Source organism: Pelodiscus sinensis, chromosome 2 (genome assembly GCF_052426305.1).
Source record: "Pelodiscus sinensis isolate ZL-2025 chromosome 2, ASM5242630v1, whole genome shotgun sequence".
Lineage (NCBI taxonomy): Eukaryota > Metazoa > Chordata > Testudines > Trionychidae > Pelodiscus > Pelodiscus sinensis.
In genome coordinates this window covers 103,703,228-103,721,268 of record NC_143053.1, presented here as the reverse complement: position 1 = coordinate 103,721,268, position 18,041 = coordinate 103,703,228, and the positions used below count along the sequence as shown (strand labels likewise).

Genomic DNA, 18,041 nt, shown 5'->3' with positions numbered 1-18,041 from the left:
ATACAGTATGACAGGATTATCCTCTAGAACACTGTTTCTAAACTTGCCACCAAAATACCCTGGACTTAATGCCATCTCACTTCCAAATTTAGCAGGATTTTTTGAACTAGACATATTAGAAAGACTCTCTCTTATTTAACAGCTAATACTGCTTGTTTCTCAAAAGACTGATGGAGTCCAAATAATTCTTTATTACATTTATTGAATTCCAATAATATAGATTCTGCCAGTATTTTTGTACCCACAACTCCTTCTGGCAAAAATAAAGACCTTATATGTGCATTATACTTCATTCTGTAGTGTTTTGGTTAACAATGCCAATGTTAGAATTAAAACTACTCTTGATAAAGAGGTAGTACAGAGAATCTACACTATTTTTCATTTGTTTGTTAATGTTACTGTCCGAGGCAGAACATCAGGAATGGCTGCCCGTCGCAGGGAGCCATAGCCTGTAATACCTCTGAGGCTGGTATAGGGGGCTCTGTCTGTGAGGTGGAGTGTTTTCCATATAAGGGCATGTAAATTAATAATCTTCCCCTGCTCGCTCCACCCATTGCAGTAACAGATCAGCCAGTGGGCTGACTGGTGCTCAGGCCTGCTACTCCACCCACTGCAGCAAAAACCAACCTATGGGGTGATAAGTTCACAGGCAATAAAACAGGCAGGCAGCCCCTCTCTCACTGGGGATTCGCATTGAGTGAACGCCTGGCCTGATCACCCAGACGCCTTGCACCCCCCGCTCTTGAGTCTTACTGAGCGTACTCCGAGTTGGTCGACCCGAGTGGAGACAGTTTATGAGCGTGTGACCGGTACTTGTGTTCCTGCTGTCTCCAGAACTGGTATAACCCCCCCCCCCCGCCATCATCCCTATCCTAATTGATTTTTTAGTTGTCCTTATTGCTTGCCAAGTGACAGTGGCTAAAAAGTTACTAAGTTAGTTTATAAATAGTTGTGGTTTAGGTTTTTTACTGTTTCCTTGTATAAAGTTGTGTAAATAGTCAGCCCTATGGATAATACCAGTGTTAATTCAACTGTTCCTAACCCCTGGGCAGTTATTGGGAATTATTGTGATTTAGAAAAGCCTCAGGGAATTGTTTTGTGTTGTCTGGCAATCTGTTTAATTTTTGTTCTGATGATTGTCTGGCGCCATCAAAATAAAATCAGTTTGTACTTTTTGAAACCCCCAGTTGTGGTCTCATCCTTTCCGGCATCCCTTCAAACCTCGTGTATTACGGGGACTGACAGTTACCTGTGGCAGTTAGGGAAATTTTACCAATTCTCCCCTAAATTGTCTTTGTGAAAAGAAATTCTACGTGCCTGAAAAAAAATCATTTTTATTTTTCTTATACTAGTGGCTTGATCAGGCCTCAGCTCAGATGCCTGAAGTATTTATCCTTCAAAGTGTTATACCTTTCAAAGGCACTCGAGACCTGCTCCCAGCGCACATGGCTTTGCTCCCACCTAGATATGTTCTTATAATGCTCCATTCCCTTTGTACTCCACAGCATTTGTACCTAATTGTGGCTGACCCAGAATAGATCAGCTAGGACCAAGGAAAAGTTCTAGGAACCTTTCCTCCAACCCCACCTGGATGGGTCAGAAATCAAGTTTTGAATAGCCTCTATTTAGCGTCCCTTTTCTGCTTTCAGCTATGAAGTTATTACATCACAAGAACTCTTCTTAGCAATGAGCAATAACAATTGCCTTTTCTCAACCTAGTCTTATTTTATCAAAACAAAAACAAAACAAAAACAAAAACAAAAACAAAAACAAAACACACACCAGCATTTGCTTCATTTGCGGTGCTCGACTCAGACATTAACACATGACGTAAACTCCTACCTGTGATTGCCCACAGCAACAAGAACTGAATGCTGAGCTCAAATGCCATTTTACACCAGGCAGGCAGTGACAACCAGGCTTCTGACCAGCTGTTCGGAGAAGATATGACTTTAGTATCAGTTTCCTCTATTAATTTAGTACCTAGCAGGAACCTTGAAGGGCTGTAATAGACAGCAGAGGGAGAAATAGGTCAGACTTCAGCATTTTAGACTTGTCACAGCACAAGCAGAGAGGATAAATGCAGGCTTTGTAATTACTTCCCCAGCTCCTGTGTGATGGATGAAATAAGAGGTAGGGCAAAAAGAACAAATTACTTACCTGTAACTGTTGTGCTTTGAAGGCACAGAAATAGCCTACACCCTTGGGTCCCTGTACCTACAAATCCCCAGTTTTCTGCAATTATTCTGCTTAAGTGGAAAGTGAAATGCAACCTTCATTGTGGATCCATTAAAAAAAAACCTTCAATATTAAAATCCCAGGCTTCAAAGGTAAGTCTGTTAATTTAGGAGACTACTTGTGTGAGTAAGGCAAACAAGGGCCTTTTAGGTTTTCTTCCTGAAAATTCTCTTCTCCTCAGGACAATCAGCGTGCCTCCAGTAAACCTGAGCAATGAACAGATGGGCTTAATGGAGAAGAACTAATTCCAACATCTCTTTTGAGAAGGGAAAAAAAATCCACAAGCTTTAATTAACCAGCTACAGAGCTACTATCTACCATGCATACAAAAGATACAGAGGAATACCCCAAGAGGAAAGGGAGTGGAACCCTTGGCTGGCTTAGTGCTGGGCCCCTTACAGCGTGGTCTTTTCTATGACAAGTGACTGGCCTACTGGAAAACCAGGAGAAATACAAGAAGAAGAGAGCTGTTTTGACACTGTTCTTTTACACAGGCTTATCTAAACAGGGTAGATATTGAAACAGCTCCAGATTCCAGCTGGACTTCATCTGCTGCACATACAATCCAAGTCACCATGCAGCATCAATTCATCAGGAACCTTGGAGATTCTTCCCTTCCTACACACAACCTGCCATTTTGGAGAAGGGGAAGGTTAAAGTATTTTGCTAAGAATCTCAAATCCCAAATGCAAAAGTGGTGAATTGGGAACGCTAAACTGGGAAAGTTTATTCACTTCAGAAGTCTGACACACATTTTAAAATACAGTTTGACATTCATATGCCTAATTCGACCGAACAAGCAATAAAATTACTTTTTTGAGACACACACTATTATGGAAAATCCAAGCATCAAAATGGTTATCTTGATTCATTCAAGTAATACTAAAACAATTATTTGTCACAAAACAACACTACTTTATACCTAAGAAGGTTTTGATATTTGCAATTACAGTTCTCCCCTCCAAAAAAATTCTTAGAAACAGGATGAAAAATGCATTAATCCATTTCTTCCCACTCTGACCACCCTTTGTAAGGGTCAACTATTGAACAAATAAAATCTTTTATTTTAATCTAGCACTGAAGCTCATGCAATGCTGCAGTGTTTATGTTTTTGTAATTATTCAAAGAGACTAAATTCAACCTGGATGTAGTTTCACATAAGTCAGGGGTCTCTAACCTTTTTAAGCACAAGATCACTTTTTGAATTTAAGTGCAACCCAAGATCTACCTCAAACCCACATATCCTTGCCCCGCCTCCTTTGTGCTCTTTGCCCTGCCTCTGACACCTCGCCACTGTTCACTCCATCCTCCCTCCTCCCTCCCTCCCCCATTGGGGCAGGCAGTTGGGATGCAGGAGGGGGTTCATGACTTTGGTAGGGGTTCAGGATGTGGACTCCAATGAGCACTGCTTACCTTAGGTGGCAGTGCAGTGGGGCTAAGGCAGGCTCACCCCTGCCCTAGCTCTGCACCACTCCCAAAAGCAGCCAGCAAACTTGCTCTATCCATAGTCCTGTTGTGCCCCCTCTCTGCTCTGTGGAGATAGGACACAGGGTGGGAAAAGGGGGCACCTTGACATCAGCACCCTTCTCTTTCTTCCTTGCCCTGCACAGAAAGCAGGAGGCTTCTGGGGGGAACAGTTCCAAGGCAAAGGGCCGGAGATGCACAGCAGTGGGAGGAGCAGCAGCTGAAGCTCTGGCACTTGATAGCCATGTGGCCAAACCAGTTAGGATCAGCTGTCAGAGGCTCCAAGATCTACCAGTAGATCCTGATCTATTGATCGGTGACCACTGACGTAGGTTAATAAAGTCACATTAGGAAGTAATTTGGTTCAGCATGCTTAAGTGAGAAGGAAAATAATTATACTTTGTTCTTATGCAGCACCTTTTCCCAAAGGAGCTCCAAACACAAGCTCACAAGTATTAGCAAAGCAATTACTATTAAATCCATTTTACATTTTAGGAGTTGGTGATAGCGACTCCTATTATTAAAGTTGCCAACCGTTTCCCATTTTAACACCAAAGTTCAATCACTCACAAATTTGTCAAACTTTAGCTACTGGGACAGAAACACTGTAGCTACGTCTGAACTACAGGCTTCTTGCGCAAGAAGCCTTTTGTGTTAGTGTTTTTATGCAAATACTTCTTGCGCAAGAGCATGTCCACACCTCAAAGCTCATCACAAAAGCGATGTGCTTTTGTGCAAGAGAGCGTCCACACTGCTGGATGCTCTTGCGCAAAAAAGCTCTGATGGCCATTCCCATAATGGCTTTTTTCCTCTGGAGCATCCACACTTGCCTTCTTGCGCTATAGCTATAGCGCTAAAAGCAGTTATGCTCAGAAAAGGAGGTTTACCTACAGCAGAAAAAGCCCTCTGTTCTGCCATTTAACTGCCCATTTAATTGTGCAAGAGCTCGTTTGAGGTGTGGACACTCCCCAGGTTTTTGCGCAAAAACCTTGTAGTGTAGACATAGCCTCCATGTTTGGTCTCTATTTCAGGTTTAATTTCTTTGGAATGTTTCAGCCGATCTTGAGAAAAACATTAGGAAAAAGACAGCAAGTTTTGCCAATCTTAACCAATTTTTCTAACTTAAAAAACACAGCATTTCAAGTTTCTGTTCAAAATCTGAGATGTAGCAGTGGGATAGGCTTGTAGAACCAGAAAGAGAGAGAGATTTTTTGTGCCTGCAAAAAAAAAAAAAAAAAAAAAAAAATCCAGAAATGGACAAGTCACGAGCCACAGAAAGCTGCCATTTGTGCATGTGCCACAGAACTTATTAGGAGTTTGACCTTAAAAAAAAAAATCTAATATCTGGCCATGGTCTCTCTCCCTCACAGATTTTTAGAAGCAGTCCCACAAACCAGATGTATCTTTTTAGGATGGATCGAGTATGTATGCTCTGCTGGCTGAAAGAGGAGGGTGCATTGGGTTGGGACTCAAAACGTCTTAGGTTCAAGTTTCACCTCTTTTTCTGACTGGCATTAATTAGAAGAATTGCGAAGTATACAGAGTTGTTAAGCAAGGTATACCCTTTCCTCCAAAGGAAGGCAAGTATCAGTCCTTTCCTTTTACATAATTAGTAAGTAAGGATCCACAGGTTGTACCAGACAGAACTGGGAAAAGAATCCTGATCTCTAAGGCCAAGCCTACAATACACCTAGAAGGTCGGCTTAAGGTACATCAACTCCAGCTTATGTAGTTGGAGTTGGCATACCATAAGCTGAGCTTGGTAAAGACACTGAAGTCAATTGCAAAACTACTTTTGACGTCAGTGGGAGAAATCTCAGATCCAAAATATCATAGAATCACAGAAAACTAGAACTGGAAGGGACCTCGAGAGGTCATCAAATCCAGTCCCTTGCCCTCATGCCAGGACCCAGCACCATCTAGAATGGGATCAACCCTGACTAGGGAGGTAAGTGAGTTGTCGACTACTCATTTCCCCCCCCCCCTCCCCTTTCTGCCTCTGTATCAGAGACAGCAGGGGGCACGGAAACAGGAGCAGGTGCTGGGCGGAGCCAGCTTAAAAGCCATTTCCCCCCAGCACTGTCACCACTGTGCTGCTTGCCCCTCCACCCCTGCACTGCTGCATCTATCAGAGGCAGTGAGGAGGGGTGGGGCTCCAGCAGCAGACCCTGTTTGCGGTGGCCCAGACTGGCAAGCCCAGCTCAGTCCCAGTGAGCACCAGTCCGGGACTGCTGCGACTCTGCATTTTAAAGAGCCAGGCAGCTCTTACTACATTTAAAATGCAAAGCTGCAGCAGTCCCAATTCTGTCCTGGCTTGCACTGGTCGAGGACTAATCCAGCTACTGTTCTGTAGTTTAAATGTAATAGGAGGCCGGCTGCCTGTGCACCCGGCTCCTACTACATTTAAACTGCAGAGCTACAGCAAGGGTAGCTTCTGGACAGAGCATCTTCCCTTATCAGCCAATTGTGTGGTCAATACAAATTGTATTGACTACACAATTAGTGAATTACCGGCCTTTTAACATTCTTATCCCAGATAGAGGTTCGTCTAACCTGCTCTTAAAAATCTCCAGTGATGGAGATTCCGCAACCCTCCTAGGCAACTTATTCCAGTGTTTAACCACCCTGATCATTACGAAATTTTTCCTAATGCCCAAACTAAGCCTCCCTTGCTGCACTGGAAGCCCATTGCTTCTTATCCTATCCTCAGATCAAGGAGAAAAATTTTTCTCCCCTTGTAACACCCTTTTAGGTATTTGAAAACTGTTATGTCCACCCCTCAGTCTTCTCTCTTGCAGACTAAACAAACACAATTCTTTCAGTCTTCCCTCATAGGTCATATTTTCTAGACCTTTAATCATTTTTGTTGCTCTTCTCTGGACCTTCTCCAATTTCTCTACATCATTACTGAAATGTGATGCCCACAGCTGGACACAATACTCCAGTTGAGGCCTAATCAGTGAAGAGTAGAGAAGAATTACTTCTGGTGTCTTGCTTATAGCACTCCTTTTAATGCATCCCAGAATCATGTTTGCTTTTTCGGCAACAATGTCACACTGTTCATTCATTTAGCTTGTGGTTCATTATGATCCCTAGATCCCTTTCTGTAGTATTTCCTAGACAGTCACTTCCCTTTTTGTATGTGTGAAACTGACTGTCCCTCCCTAAGTGGAGTACTTTGCATTTATCCTTACTGAATTTCGCCCTATTTACTTAGACTATTTCTTCAGTTTGTCGACATCATTTTGAATTATAAACCCTATCCTCTAAAGCAGTTGCAACCCCACCCAGCTCGGTATCATCTGCAAACTTTATAAGTGTACTCTCTATACCAATAACTAAACTGTTGGTGAAGATATTGAACAGAACTAGTCCCGAAACTGATCCCTGCATAACCCCATTTGTTATGCCCTTCAAGCATGACTGTAAACCATTTGTAACTATTCTTCTAAAAGGATTATCCAGCCAGTTATAGTACATAAGACCACATCTTATAGTAACCCCATCTACACTGTATTTTCCTAGTTTATTGATAAAAAGGTCATGCAAGACTATCAAATGCTTTACTGAAGTCTGTGTAAACCACATCTACCACTTTCCCCTTATCCATCAGGCTTGTTATCTTATCAAAGAAAGCCATTAGGTTGGTTGACATGATCTGTTCTTGACAAATCCATGCTGATTGTTACACATCACCTTATCTTCCAGATGCTTGCAGTTGGATTCCTTAATTATTTGCTCCATTATCTTTTCTGGCACAGAAGTTACAGCCAGCCCAGAGATGGCCAGGCCCCTGCCCGCCTGCTATCTGGTCCCCAGGGGCAGGCCAGGGCAGCGAGGACCTGGATGCTAGCAAGCTGCTTCTCCCCAAGGGCTGGGGTGCTTGCTGCCTCCCTGTGGTCATTCTGGGGTATAACTGTTCCCTGTGCTTGCTGCGCCCCTGTTGTCAATCATGAGTACAAGTGACCCTGCTATCACACTCCTCCCTTTCTGTTTGATGGAAAGCAATCATACTCCATGCACATTCCACGGTCCTGGCACAACCAAACCCTGACTTTGCTTTAAGTTATGTTAAGATGAAGTTATATACCATGTTTGTTGGTCCTGGCTCCTACCATTTAGGAGGAGTTCTTAAAACAGATATAGACACACACAGGTGACTACACTTGTCTACACTACAATATGCAAATGAGAGACTCATTTGCATGAGTTGCAATCTCATTTGCATGTTTTCTACTGCGCCATTATTGCGCTGGGGGTTTTCACACAAAAACAAGCAGTGTGCACATTTTCTTTTTGCTCAAAAACCCATTTTTTGTGCAAAAAGAAAATGGCCGCACTGCTTGCTTTTGCACCAAAATCCCAGCAGTGTGGATGGGGGGTTTTGCACAAAAAGAAAACGTCCTCACTGCTTGTTTTTGTGCAAAAACCCCAGCGCAAAAATGGATCGGCAGAAAATATGCAAATGAGATCGCAACTCATGCAAGTGAGTCCCTCGTTTGCATATTTTTTGCTTTGAAAACTCAGTGTCGATGGAGCCCCAGAGAGGCAAATGCCCAAATTCTCCAAATATACAGATGAACAGAGGACATAATGCTGCCAGCACTACATTTGAATTTTCTTGGCTTTCTTCGGTTTAAGTCAGATCTGTAATCTTATTCACATTTCAGAGGGAGAGCTGCTCAGAATGGACTGTATGCACATTTATATGTCAGTAATAAAAGTATATATTGCCTTACGTTGAAAGCCATTTCTTTTTTCCTAAGCCAGCTTTCAGCTTTGCTTGAGCCAAGTAGAATTCTGTACCTGGCAGCCTGAGAGAAACGTTTCCATTTCATGATTTTTAACATGTTTGGCAGCAGGACAGGCCCCCAGCACCAGACTGTTCAGCGGACAAAAAAATAATAATAATAACTGCATTTCCCCCAGAACCTCTCTGTATTACAGTCCACCTGGGTTTTAATATAGATTAACATCATTTTCCCTGTCAGAGAGAGAAAAGGACCAGCCAAGCATCGACACATTAACATTCTCTACACATAAAAGCTACCTCAGGGTTAGCGCAATAAAAGATTGTACAGATTGGATTACCTAGACTAGAGTGTACATCTAAATCCTTGGTCTGCAGCGTGGCAAATATATCATAAGGCAGCATATCTGGGACTCTATCTTCCTCCCAATTTATATCAATGGCAAAACTCCCAATGGCTCAATCAGGCCCATATAGGAAACCTCAGAATCTCCAAATGTAACTCACTGCTGGTACCAAGATACTTGCATCAGCTGTGAGAGCAGTTCACCTTCAAGGTAAAATAATCAAAAACTGGAAAGGGTGAGTGGTTAGGATAGTCGTAGAGCAGTGCTGGAGAACTGCAGACTGACCGCCCATGGCATAGATGCTGACTGTATGGGTGCTCCTGGGCTGGAGTACTCACAGGGAAAAATTAATGGATTCTGAGCACCCACAGACAGCTTAGCTCCACCTTTGGCCTCTTTTCTCCCTGTGCTTCTCACTCACTGGTGGCCCTGTTTACCAGCTCCTCCCCTCCTCCCTCCCCCGCTTCTGGAATGCAGCAAACATCTGATTTGTGGCATTTAGGAGAGAGGGGGAGGAGCAAGAACAGGGGACACTTGGAGGAGCTGAAGAAGAGACAGAGCATGGGGTATGGGATGGCCTGGGAAGAAGTGGGGGGGCGGAAGAGGATTGAGCAAACCTCTACTCCACAGCTAGAGGGGAAGTTGGTGCCTATGGCTAATAGTGTGACAGTAGTATGAATAACTTTGCTCATTAGCAACACCTACTCCTGAGTGAATTTTGCATGAAAAAATGAAAAATTCTGCAAACAATATTTTAAAGAGACTGAAAGACTATGCATATTTTATTTGTCAAAATAACACAGTATAATTACACTGGTTTCAATTATTTTGGTAATTTGTTTAAACTGCAATACAATGGATGGAGAATGTGGAAGGGGAATATTGGGGAAGATCCCTATACCCCTTATCTAATAGTAATGCAGCTAAATGTAGCTCTTTATTTCTAGTTATTAGTCAAATCTATGCAGCCATGTGTTCAGAGTTACATCATAAGCAAGTGAAGAGCAAATGAAGGCTGGGGTATCAAACTCACAATTTATACTGGCTACTGACCACCTCCAGATGGCTCAGTAGCAAAGAGCTCATGGAGCACATTTTGAAAGTACATTTTTTCAGTACAAAAGTTTAGACCAGTTCCAATCACTGAAATACCATAAGCATTTGTAAGGCCATATTGTCATTTTTCTATGGGGAAGCAAAGAAATCTGTAGCAGCCCTGAATTCTGCACACATGCAGGGACACAGAATTCCTCCAAGAATAAACATTACCTCGGAAGATTTCCCACTGCCAGGAACCTTACATATTTTGGGTTATGGTACCAGAAGAACTAGTAAAGATAATACCTAAAACTCTTCTTTTTTTTAAGCTAGCTAGATTTTATGTTGATGATGTCCCTTCCCCAAAACTGAAAGGTACAGTAAACAAAATATCCTACTTATTAGACTGTCCTGATATCTTTAACAAACAAAAAAAAAAACCCAAAAAACCACATTTGAATCTTTCCATTAAATAGAGCATTAAACAACTCATCAGAAAAAAGGGTTACCCACAGTAGAACTTCACCAATTTCACCATTACATAACCCCTAGCATCTCTGATTAACACAGAAAAGAAGGCAGAGAAACCCATGAAAGCAACACTTGCCGCTAGTAACATAAGGAAACTACCAGGGACATAAGCAGACACCATAGTCCTAATGCTAAAGGATGGTATAACAGCAGAAACCATTTCAAACATTTCCAGACAATACAGTCTAATATTAACATCCACATAAAGGAGCTAATTTTCAGACTATCCACAACTGCTGCTTAAGACAATGAGATTTATTGGTGCTCAGCCTCAGCAAATCAGCTCCCTTATGTAGGTGCTTGACAATAGGCACCACTTTTGAAAATGGGGGCCTGCGGTTATAGATAAAACCCTCTTAACTGCAAGTCCCGCATATACCTGTGATTCTGATCCTTTCTGTTCAATTTGTATGGAGTTCTGTATGCCTTGCTTAGTAACTGCTGTAGGTTATTATAGCCTAATTCTAGTAAATTTTGTCAGTCAAATTCAGAAACTACTACAAGAAATAATTAAGAAAAAATCAACTACCCAGTTTTTTAAAAAAAATACCTATTATGTTGGACTGAAGGATTGCAAAGTCAATTGTCTGTGTGATATGCCCAAATACTCATTACTGCTAACCAATGCAAGTAACACAGCTAAAACAGAAAAGTAATGAGTCATGTAAAGGGTCATTTTACTGTACAATACTTCAGCAGATATGATAGCTACTGAACAACAAATAATTTCGTTGTAATTGCTGCCGATACAGCAAACAAAAAATGAATTCCTAACACTTAAAAAGTTTACACAGAACCAAAAGCAATTTACGGTAAAAACAACATAAAAAAAAATCAATGAATAGTGTAACTGCTAGGATGAAAAATTATAGCACCATCATCAGTGCCAGAATTTACTCCAATTGTGACATATATAGTGACTGGAAACAAGATTAAATCACTCAGGATTACTGCCACCTAAATTGCAATACAAATATCATTTGTATAGTACTTTTGTATGCACATGCCAGAACAATGTGCTAAAAATGAGCTGAACTCAATAAATTCACCAATATAAGACAATTCAAAGATGCCAAACATCTCAGCACTTCAAATTCTCACTTGGCAGATAAAGAGTGTAAATCCTAGTTTTATAAAGGGAAGCATCTGAAGGCAGAATGATGGATTATTGTGATCAGCTGGAACTTTGATCAACAGATCTTTTGATTTCCATACATTTTTGTGGCCTCCTATTAGTTCTCTGTATCTTTGCTCAATATTCATTCTAAAAGGGGAATACAGTTTCCAATTTTCAAAATGTAATGTCAATATCAAACCAAAAAGAAAAATGTTTTAACGGACTGAAAATAATCCATGGTGTCCAGGGCTTCATTGACATGCCATATACAAAGCACCGTTTACTATCAATAAGTGACAGTACAGCAAAAGAAGCTGTGCCCCACATGTCAGTAGTAAGCAGTTCCAGTAGTAGCATCAGAGAGGCAGTAAAATACCAGTGGGTTTCAGGAGTGCAGTACAAAGAACTGAGGATAAATTTGACTTGACTGGCACCGGTCTTGCATGGCAGGAGGTGCATATCACAACAGTATTCAGGAGGGGCAAAATGTAGAATATGTGAGTGTTCCAAGATTAGGAAAGGAAGGAAGCAGTTGATCCACAGTCAATCAACTGAAGCAAAACCGGTCATAGCACAAATAGCCACAGGCATGCAGAATTTACAGAAGTGTTTATGTGAAAATAATGAAGTTAAAGGGAGAGCTATAGACATTGGTACAATACACAGAGCCAAAACCAGAGTGGGGTGTGCCCTTGGCAGTAATTAAAAAAACTTTTTTTTTTTTTTAACTTGACACAAGTGATGGAATTCTCCACTATTTATGTAATTGGGGCAAAGGATTTAGTAGTGTTCAGAAAGGCATTACACACTTATACAAATAACAGGAATATATGCCATTAAACTAAGGATACAAACTTATCAAAGAATAAGCCAGCCACTAACTGTCTCAGTTGAGGAAGAAACTTTCTGCATAGACATAGTCTATTATGGGGGTTTTGCTCCTTACTCTACACTAAAGAGTACAGTACTGGATATTGTAGGATACAGGATATTATACTATTGTCCTGATTTTTCAACCCTTATGATTCTAACAGTCCTGAACAACCAACTCTACACTACCCCAAGTAATGTGACATACCCTCAGAAAACAGCAAATATGCAGTAGAGCCAGCAGCAAATGTCCAGCATAATCAACAGCTGTACCCTCCCCATTGTGGGCAGCCACTTTCCCAAGACGAGACATGTCATGACGAGGACTCCATTGGACACATAGCAATATTAAGTCACACACAGTAGCACTGGTAAAGTCACCAATAGACATGCACTCCACACGGCAGATTAGGGAACCATACAAGAGAGGTAAGAAAGAACCACATCCTGCCATGTTCCTTGCAGAAATTAGACCATTCAGTGGCTGTTGCTTTATTCACTGCTTGCATGTCCAGTACTCATTGTTGGAGGATAAACTATGCTTTCCAAAACACGTCCTTCTTCCTTATTCCTACCCCTTTTTAGGATTGATCCTATACTCACTGCAGTCTATGGCAAAGCTTCCATTGACTTCGATGGCGTAGAATAGAAGTGGGGAACCTCTCCTGGATTTAGCCTCCGAAGCTCAGGGCTCTCCCCAGCCTTGAGAAGCACAGGCTGGCACTCCAGCCCTTCATGGGATTGGAACACACAAAATCTACTAGCCTGAACCTCCCCTAGGCTCTGGTGAGCAAGGGGAATTTGAGGAGTGTCTTTTTCCTTCTCAGTCAGGGCCACATCACTGAGGACTTCTTGTTGTTGTGTTTTTTGCTTCTCACTTGTGCGTGGCCCCAGACTGATTTTTCTGTGGGTCAGCAGACCCCCCCCAACCCAAAAAAGGTTCCCCAACCCTAGAGTAGAATTAAGGCCTTACTAGGTTGTCCTCTCCTTTGCACTCAGAGGCAGCATATCAGCCCAGAGCTTTGTTTATATATTCTACTCCTCTCACCGACAGCACCCATTCACACAATTTGCTCTATCTCCTATCCTTTGTGACACGTGCAGCTCTGCACACATTGTCTAAGCTACTCAAGCTATTCCTTTTTACAGAGAATGTTAGGTATAAAAGATGAAGGTGGCGCAAGGTTAATCAGATATTACAATTGTCTTGAGGCAGGCCAAAATGATGGAATAGCCATTTGAATATTCAATCCCCAAATGGAAAAAACTAATAAAAATTAATGGGTATTATGCAAATTAGAACATATCTGTGCTTGTAGCTGAAAGCCCATGCCATAGCACAGGTATAATTCATAAAGTTGTGTGTAAAGTTGTGTGTAAAAAAAGCTAAAAATTACTGAGAACTTAAAACTGGGCAATAAGACCATGAATCTCAGTGATGATTGAACTGTGGTGATATTCTAATAAAATGAGTTGTTCTCCATGCTATGATTTCCATTGATTAGCACAGACCTTCTAGGCTTCATAGGGATGTTTGAGGTTATTGTGGCTGTTGTTTGTGTCTAGGGGGAGTTGTGATGGGAGTTTTCTGTTGATTTGTGAAAGTGGTATATGGGCACATGGGAGTGGCAGCTGAGCCAAGTTATCCACCAGTCTCTCATATACTCAATGAAATGGTTGCACATAAATTAGCTGGGGAGTAAGACTTGTGATTAGTCAAGATACCTCTGATATCACAATAGCGTAGGACTCGGGGCAGGCAAAGATACATGCCTTGCTGTAGCTGAAACACACATAGGTGTAATTCATAAAATCAAAATAGTTGAGAACTTAAAAGTTGGACATTAAATGATGGTAAATCAGAATGATGGTCCAACCTGGTGAGGTTCTGAACAAAAGTTGCTCTCAGACTCAGCCATGCTTCTAATTGTTTACATCACTTCACACTGACCGTACAGACAACATAGGCTCCAGGGTGACATACAGCACAACAATCCAGGGTTTTTTGTTGTATGGATTAGTTATGCTGCTCAGGTTCACACCTCTTGTGCTAGATGCTATACAAACAGAGATAGATACAGTCCCTGTCCTAGAGATCTTAATCCATAAATGGATTGGATTGTAAATTCATCAGGACAGGGACTATATATGTATGTATTTGTCTTTGTACAGCATATAGTAGAAGAGATCTGATCAGCATTACTGTCTTATAAATAATGCGCGCGCGCGCACACACACACACACACACACACACACACACACACACACACAGAGAGAGAGAGAGATTGGAGGAGAAACAAATCAGTTTGCATTGCATTGAATTTGCAACTCCCCTTTTCATCTATAGGTTGTGATTTAAACTGTAAATTCCTTGGAGCAGGAAGCTGTGTTTGTTAAGCACTTAGTATTTACTCAGCCCCCAAAACTCTGCAAATAGTGAAACTGATAATGTTTGTTTTCCTTTTATTGAAATGGGATAAAACATTTAACTGAGCAAACCAAAGTGATCACCACCAGCACATAATGTCAATATGTATTTATAACAAAAGCAGGCACTTCAGTCACAAATCACTAATTTCCATAGGGTTTGTAACTGTAACATTCCCAATACAGTACTGAGATTTCTCAGGACCATCACAGCTGTATACTTCCGAAGCAACATTAAGAGATATTCCCATTTCTGACCCTTTTTAATCAAAGTGGAAATTGAAAAGAAATGCCCTTATTACAACAGTGAATCTATGTTGATATTTTTTCTTCCCAGTCCAACAGGTGGGACACATTTGCTACACAATTACGAAAAGAAAAAATACTAACACTGAGCAATTGCTGTAACATTTCTTTTATTTTAATGATCCTCACAGTCATATAGTAAAACTACTTCATCCAGTATTTCTTTACACACAAGCATTATATCATTCTGTGCTAATTCAGCAGGAGAGGGAGATATTTTCTTAAAAGCAAAGAATAAACATGCATTTGCTAAGGGGTATATACTTCCTTCCTTCCTTGTCCTGTGAGATGCATAAGTGCATGCAAGCAGGGGCAATTAATCTTGGTTTTCAAGATCTAGATCAATAATTGTGAAATTCTTGTAGGACGCAGACCATAACACCACCTCACTCTCAATCAATGTAAACTGGTTGTCATAATATATTTAACAAGTAATGCACATTTCTAGGCAATATACAGAGCAGGGGAGAACATACATGCTCTGGCTGGGAAGTTACTGAATATATGTTTACAGCCAGAGAGGGATGGGGAATTCCAGGGTTTCCTGCCCTCTTTCAAACAATAAATAACGGATCCATGCAGCAATTAGCATGTGCAGCAGGAGGTAATTTTTGCACAGCACCAAGACGGACCCAAACTCCACCTGTCGCACTAGCTCCCAAGCGCAAACAAGTGCTAGTCTCTAAAGCATCCTTTGTTTGGTCTATACTATAGCCACCTGAATTGTACAGGATTAACTCCCTCGCCAGCACCTCTAGGGAAGCGGGGCGGGTAGGATGACCCTACCTGTGAGACGGCCGACGAGGCTGCTGCTGTCGCTTCGCCAGGGCCTGGCACCATCCTTCACTGCTCCATCGATGGAGCAGAAGCCAGCGGGAGGGAGGGAGAGAGGCGTGTGCGCCGCAGGGAGGGGGGCAGTAGCAAAGCGCCAGGCCAGGCTGCCTAATGTCTTCTCCCTGCTGCTGAATCAGGGAGCTGCTGCCCGGACCTCCAGCGCGGCGGCGGCTGCAGGAGCGAGCCAGCAGCGGGCAGCGGTTCCTCCTTCCACCGCCCAGCAGCGGATGCTACCGCGCAGCACCGCCCGGAGACGCCCCCAGCTGCCTCCCCGCCCCGCCATCGGCAGCCCAGCCCTCTGCCGGGGACGAGGGAGGCGGGGCTCGGGGAGCGGCAGAGGGAACCTGCCCTGGTAGCGCGGCCCGGCCTGGCTGCGGGGCCGAGCTGCACGAAGCAGGGTGGCGGGCAAGGGGGAGGGTTTGCCCCACGCCCCGGCAGCGCCTTACAGCGGGCGCTTACCAGTTTCGTCCACGGCAGGCAGAGCCGGAGCTGCCCGAAGGTGGGAGCTGGAACAGCCCCAGAGAAAGGGGCCCGCCCCCCACACGCCTGGAAGTCCAGCGTCTTCACGCGCCGCCTGGGGCAGCGAGTCAGACCCGGCGCCCTTAGGGCGGGCAAGCCCCTGCATTTCTCCTCAGCCGAGCGGGCACGCGTGAGGCGCAGCAGGGCAGCGCTGGGGCGTGCTCAGGAGAGGTACCCAGAAGCCTGGCTCCCCAGCCCCCTGCTCTAACGAACAGAAACACACAATTGACGGGTGGGGTGGGGGTGGACAAAGACGGGTTTTTAAAGACGCTTGCCCCAGAGCTCAGTCTGCAGTAAAGTGGGGGTGCAGGGCGGGCAACTAATGCTGACTATCCGCCAGGGGCAAGTGGTGAATAATGCCAGGGGCTGTGTGAGCAGAGGTCCACAGGGGAGTGGCAGTGAAGAGACCACGGTTGGGTTGCTTGAAGACCTGGGACTCACAGCTCAAGGGGAGCCCTGGCTCTATATCCTCTTTGCCCCCCCTTTTTACCATGGCTGACTTCCCTGGGTTGTGAGGGTTTGGGAAAGAAGTGAGAGAAGGAGCAAAGACTGAGTTCCTCCACCTTAGATCTTCTGCTAGTGCATGGGGTGAGCAATCATTTTTATTGGAGGGTGGTGTCACTCCAAGAATTTGGTACGTGGTGAAAGGCCACACACTCTTTTATGATATTAATGGAGGGGGTGCAGGATCTGGGACAGAAGTTGGGTACAGAAGGGAGCCCTGAGGAGGGGACTGGGATGCAGGATGGGGTGTGGGTTTGGGGGGAGGGGAAGTTGGCTGAAGGATAGTATTCTGACCTGGAGGAGGGGTGTAGAAGTGGCAATTGTGGACTGAGTGTAGCTAAAGTCTAGGGATTGGATTATGATCTGGGGCAGGGATGCAAGAGGGGGTGTAGAGGGTTGGGTTATAACCTGCGGCAGGAGCTTGGGTGCAGAAGGGAGTGGGGGGCCAGGTGCAGGCTCTGGCCTGGAAGCACTTACCTCTGGCAGTTGCAGCCAGTGGTGACTCTCAAGCAGGGTCCCTGGCTGCTACAGCCCCACATGCTGCTTAAAGTGGTCCACTGCTGGGGCTAGCATGTGTGTCTGCGCTGTGTGCCCCCGGGGGGAGGGGGGAGTGTCTCCACATACTGCATGCACCTTCAAGCACATCCCAGGCAGTGCCCCTTGGCCCATGTCTGACCAACAGGAACTGCAAGAATTGTGTTGGGGGTAGCACACAGCTCCCCCCCCCCCCCAAAGGGGCATGCGCCATGCAGAGATGCACCATGCAGAGCCACAAAGCTCCAGCTCCGGCTCCAACTGATGCCAGGGAGCTCTGACCCCTACTGCACAGCTGACCCCAGCAGCAGGGCCAGCAGGAGTGGCAGAGCTCCAGCCCAGGGAGCAATGGCTGGCCAGGCAGCAGTGGGATGGGCATTGGGGGGGAAGGGTATAACGGGTCCACCCGCTGGTGAGCGCCCTGCTGTGGCCAAGTGGTGCTGTGCAGGATTCTTGCCTGATTGTCTGGTTGTCCTCAAAGTCCTAGAACTAGGGCCTGACTACCCCCGTCCACAATGCTAGTAAGTCTCTGGTTGCAGCTGATCTTTCGCTAGTGGGCCTG

At 44.0% G+C, this 18,041-nt stretch overlaps 1 protein-coding gene across 5 annotated transcripts in view; it reads right to left on the bottom strand.

Annotated features, from left to right (window-relative positions):
* Window positions 1-16,648, bottom strand: part of KIAA0319 (KIAA0319 ortholog) — an 84,539-nt gene extending 67,891 nt beyond the window's left edge. For 2 of the 5 annotated variants that reach the window (XM_075921146.2, XM_075921145.2), the window contains exon 1: window positions 16,382-16,648. In XM_075921146.2, the coding sequence (XP_075777261.2) occupies window positions 16,382-16,547 (166 nt within the window). In that variant the 5' untranslated portion in view covers window positions 16,548-16,648. Of the gene's footprint in view, window positions 1-1,842; window positions 2,004-15,874 lie in introns of all 5 variants that reach the window. The other 3 variants (XM_089776357.1, XM_089776358.1, XM_089776359.1) reach the window with 3 other exon arrangements.
* Between the last annotated feature and the right edge of the window lie 1,393 nt (window positions 16,649-18,041).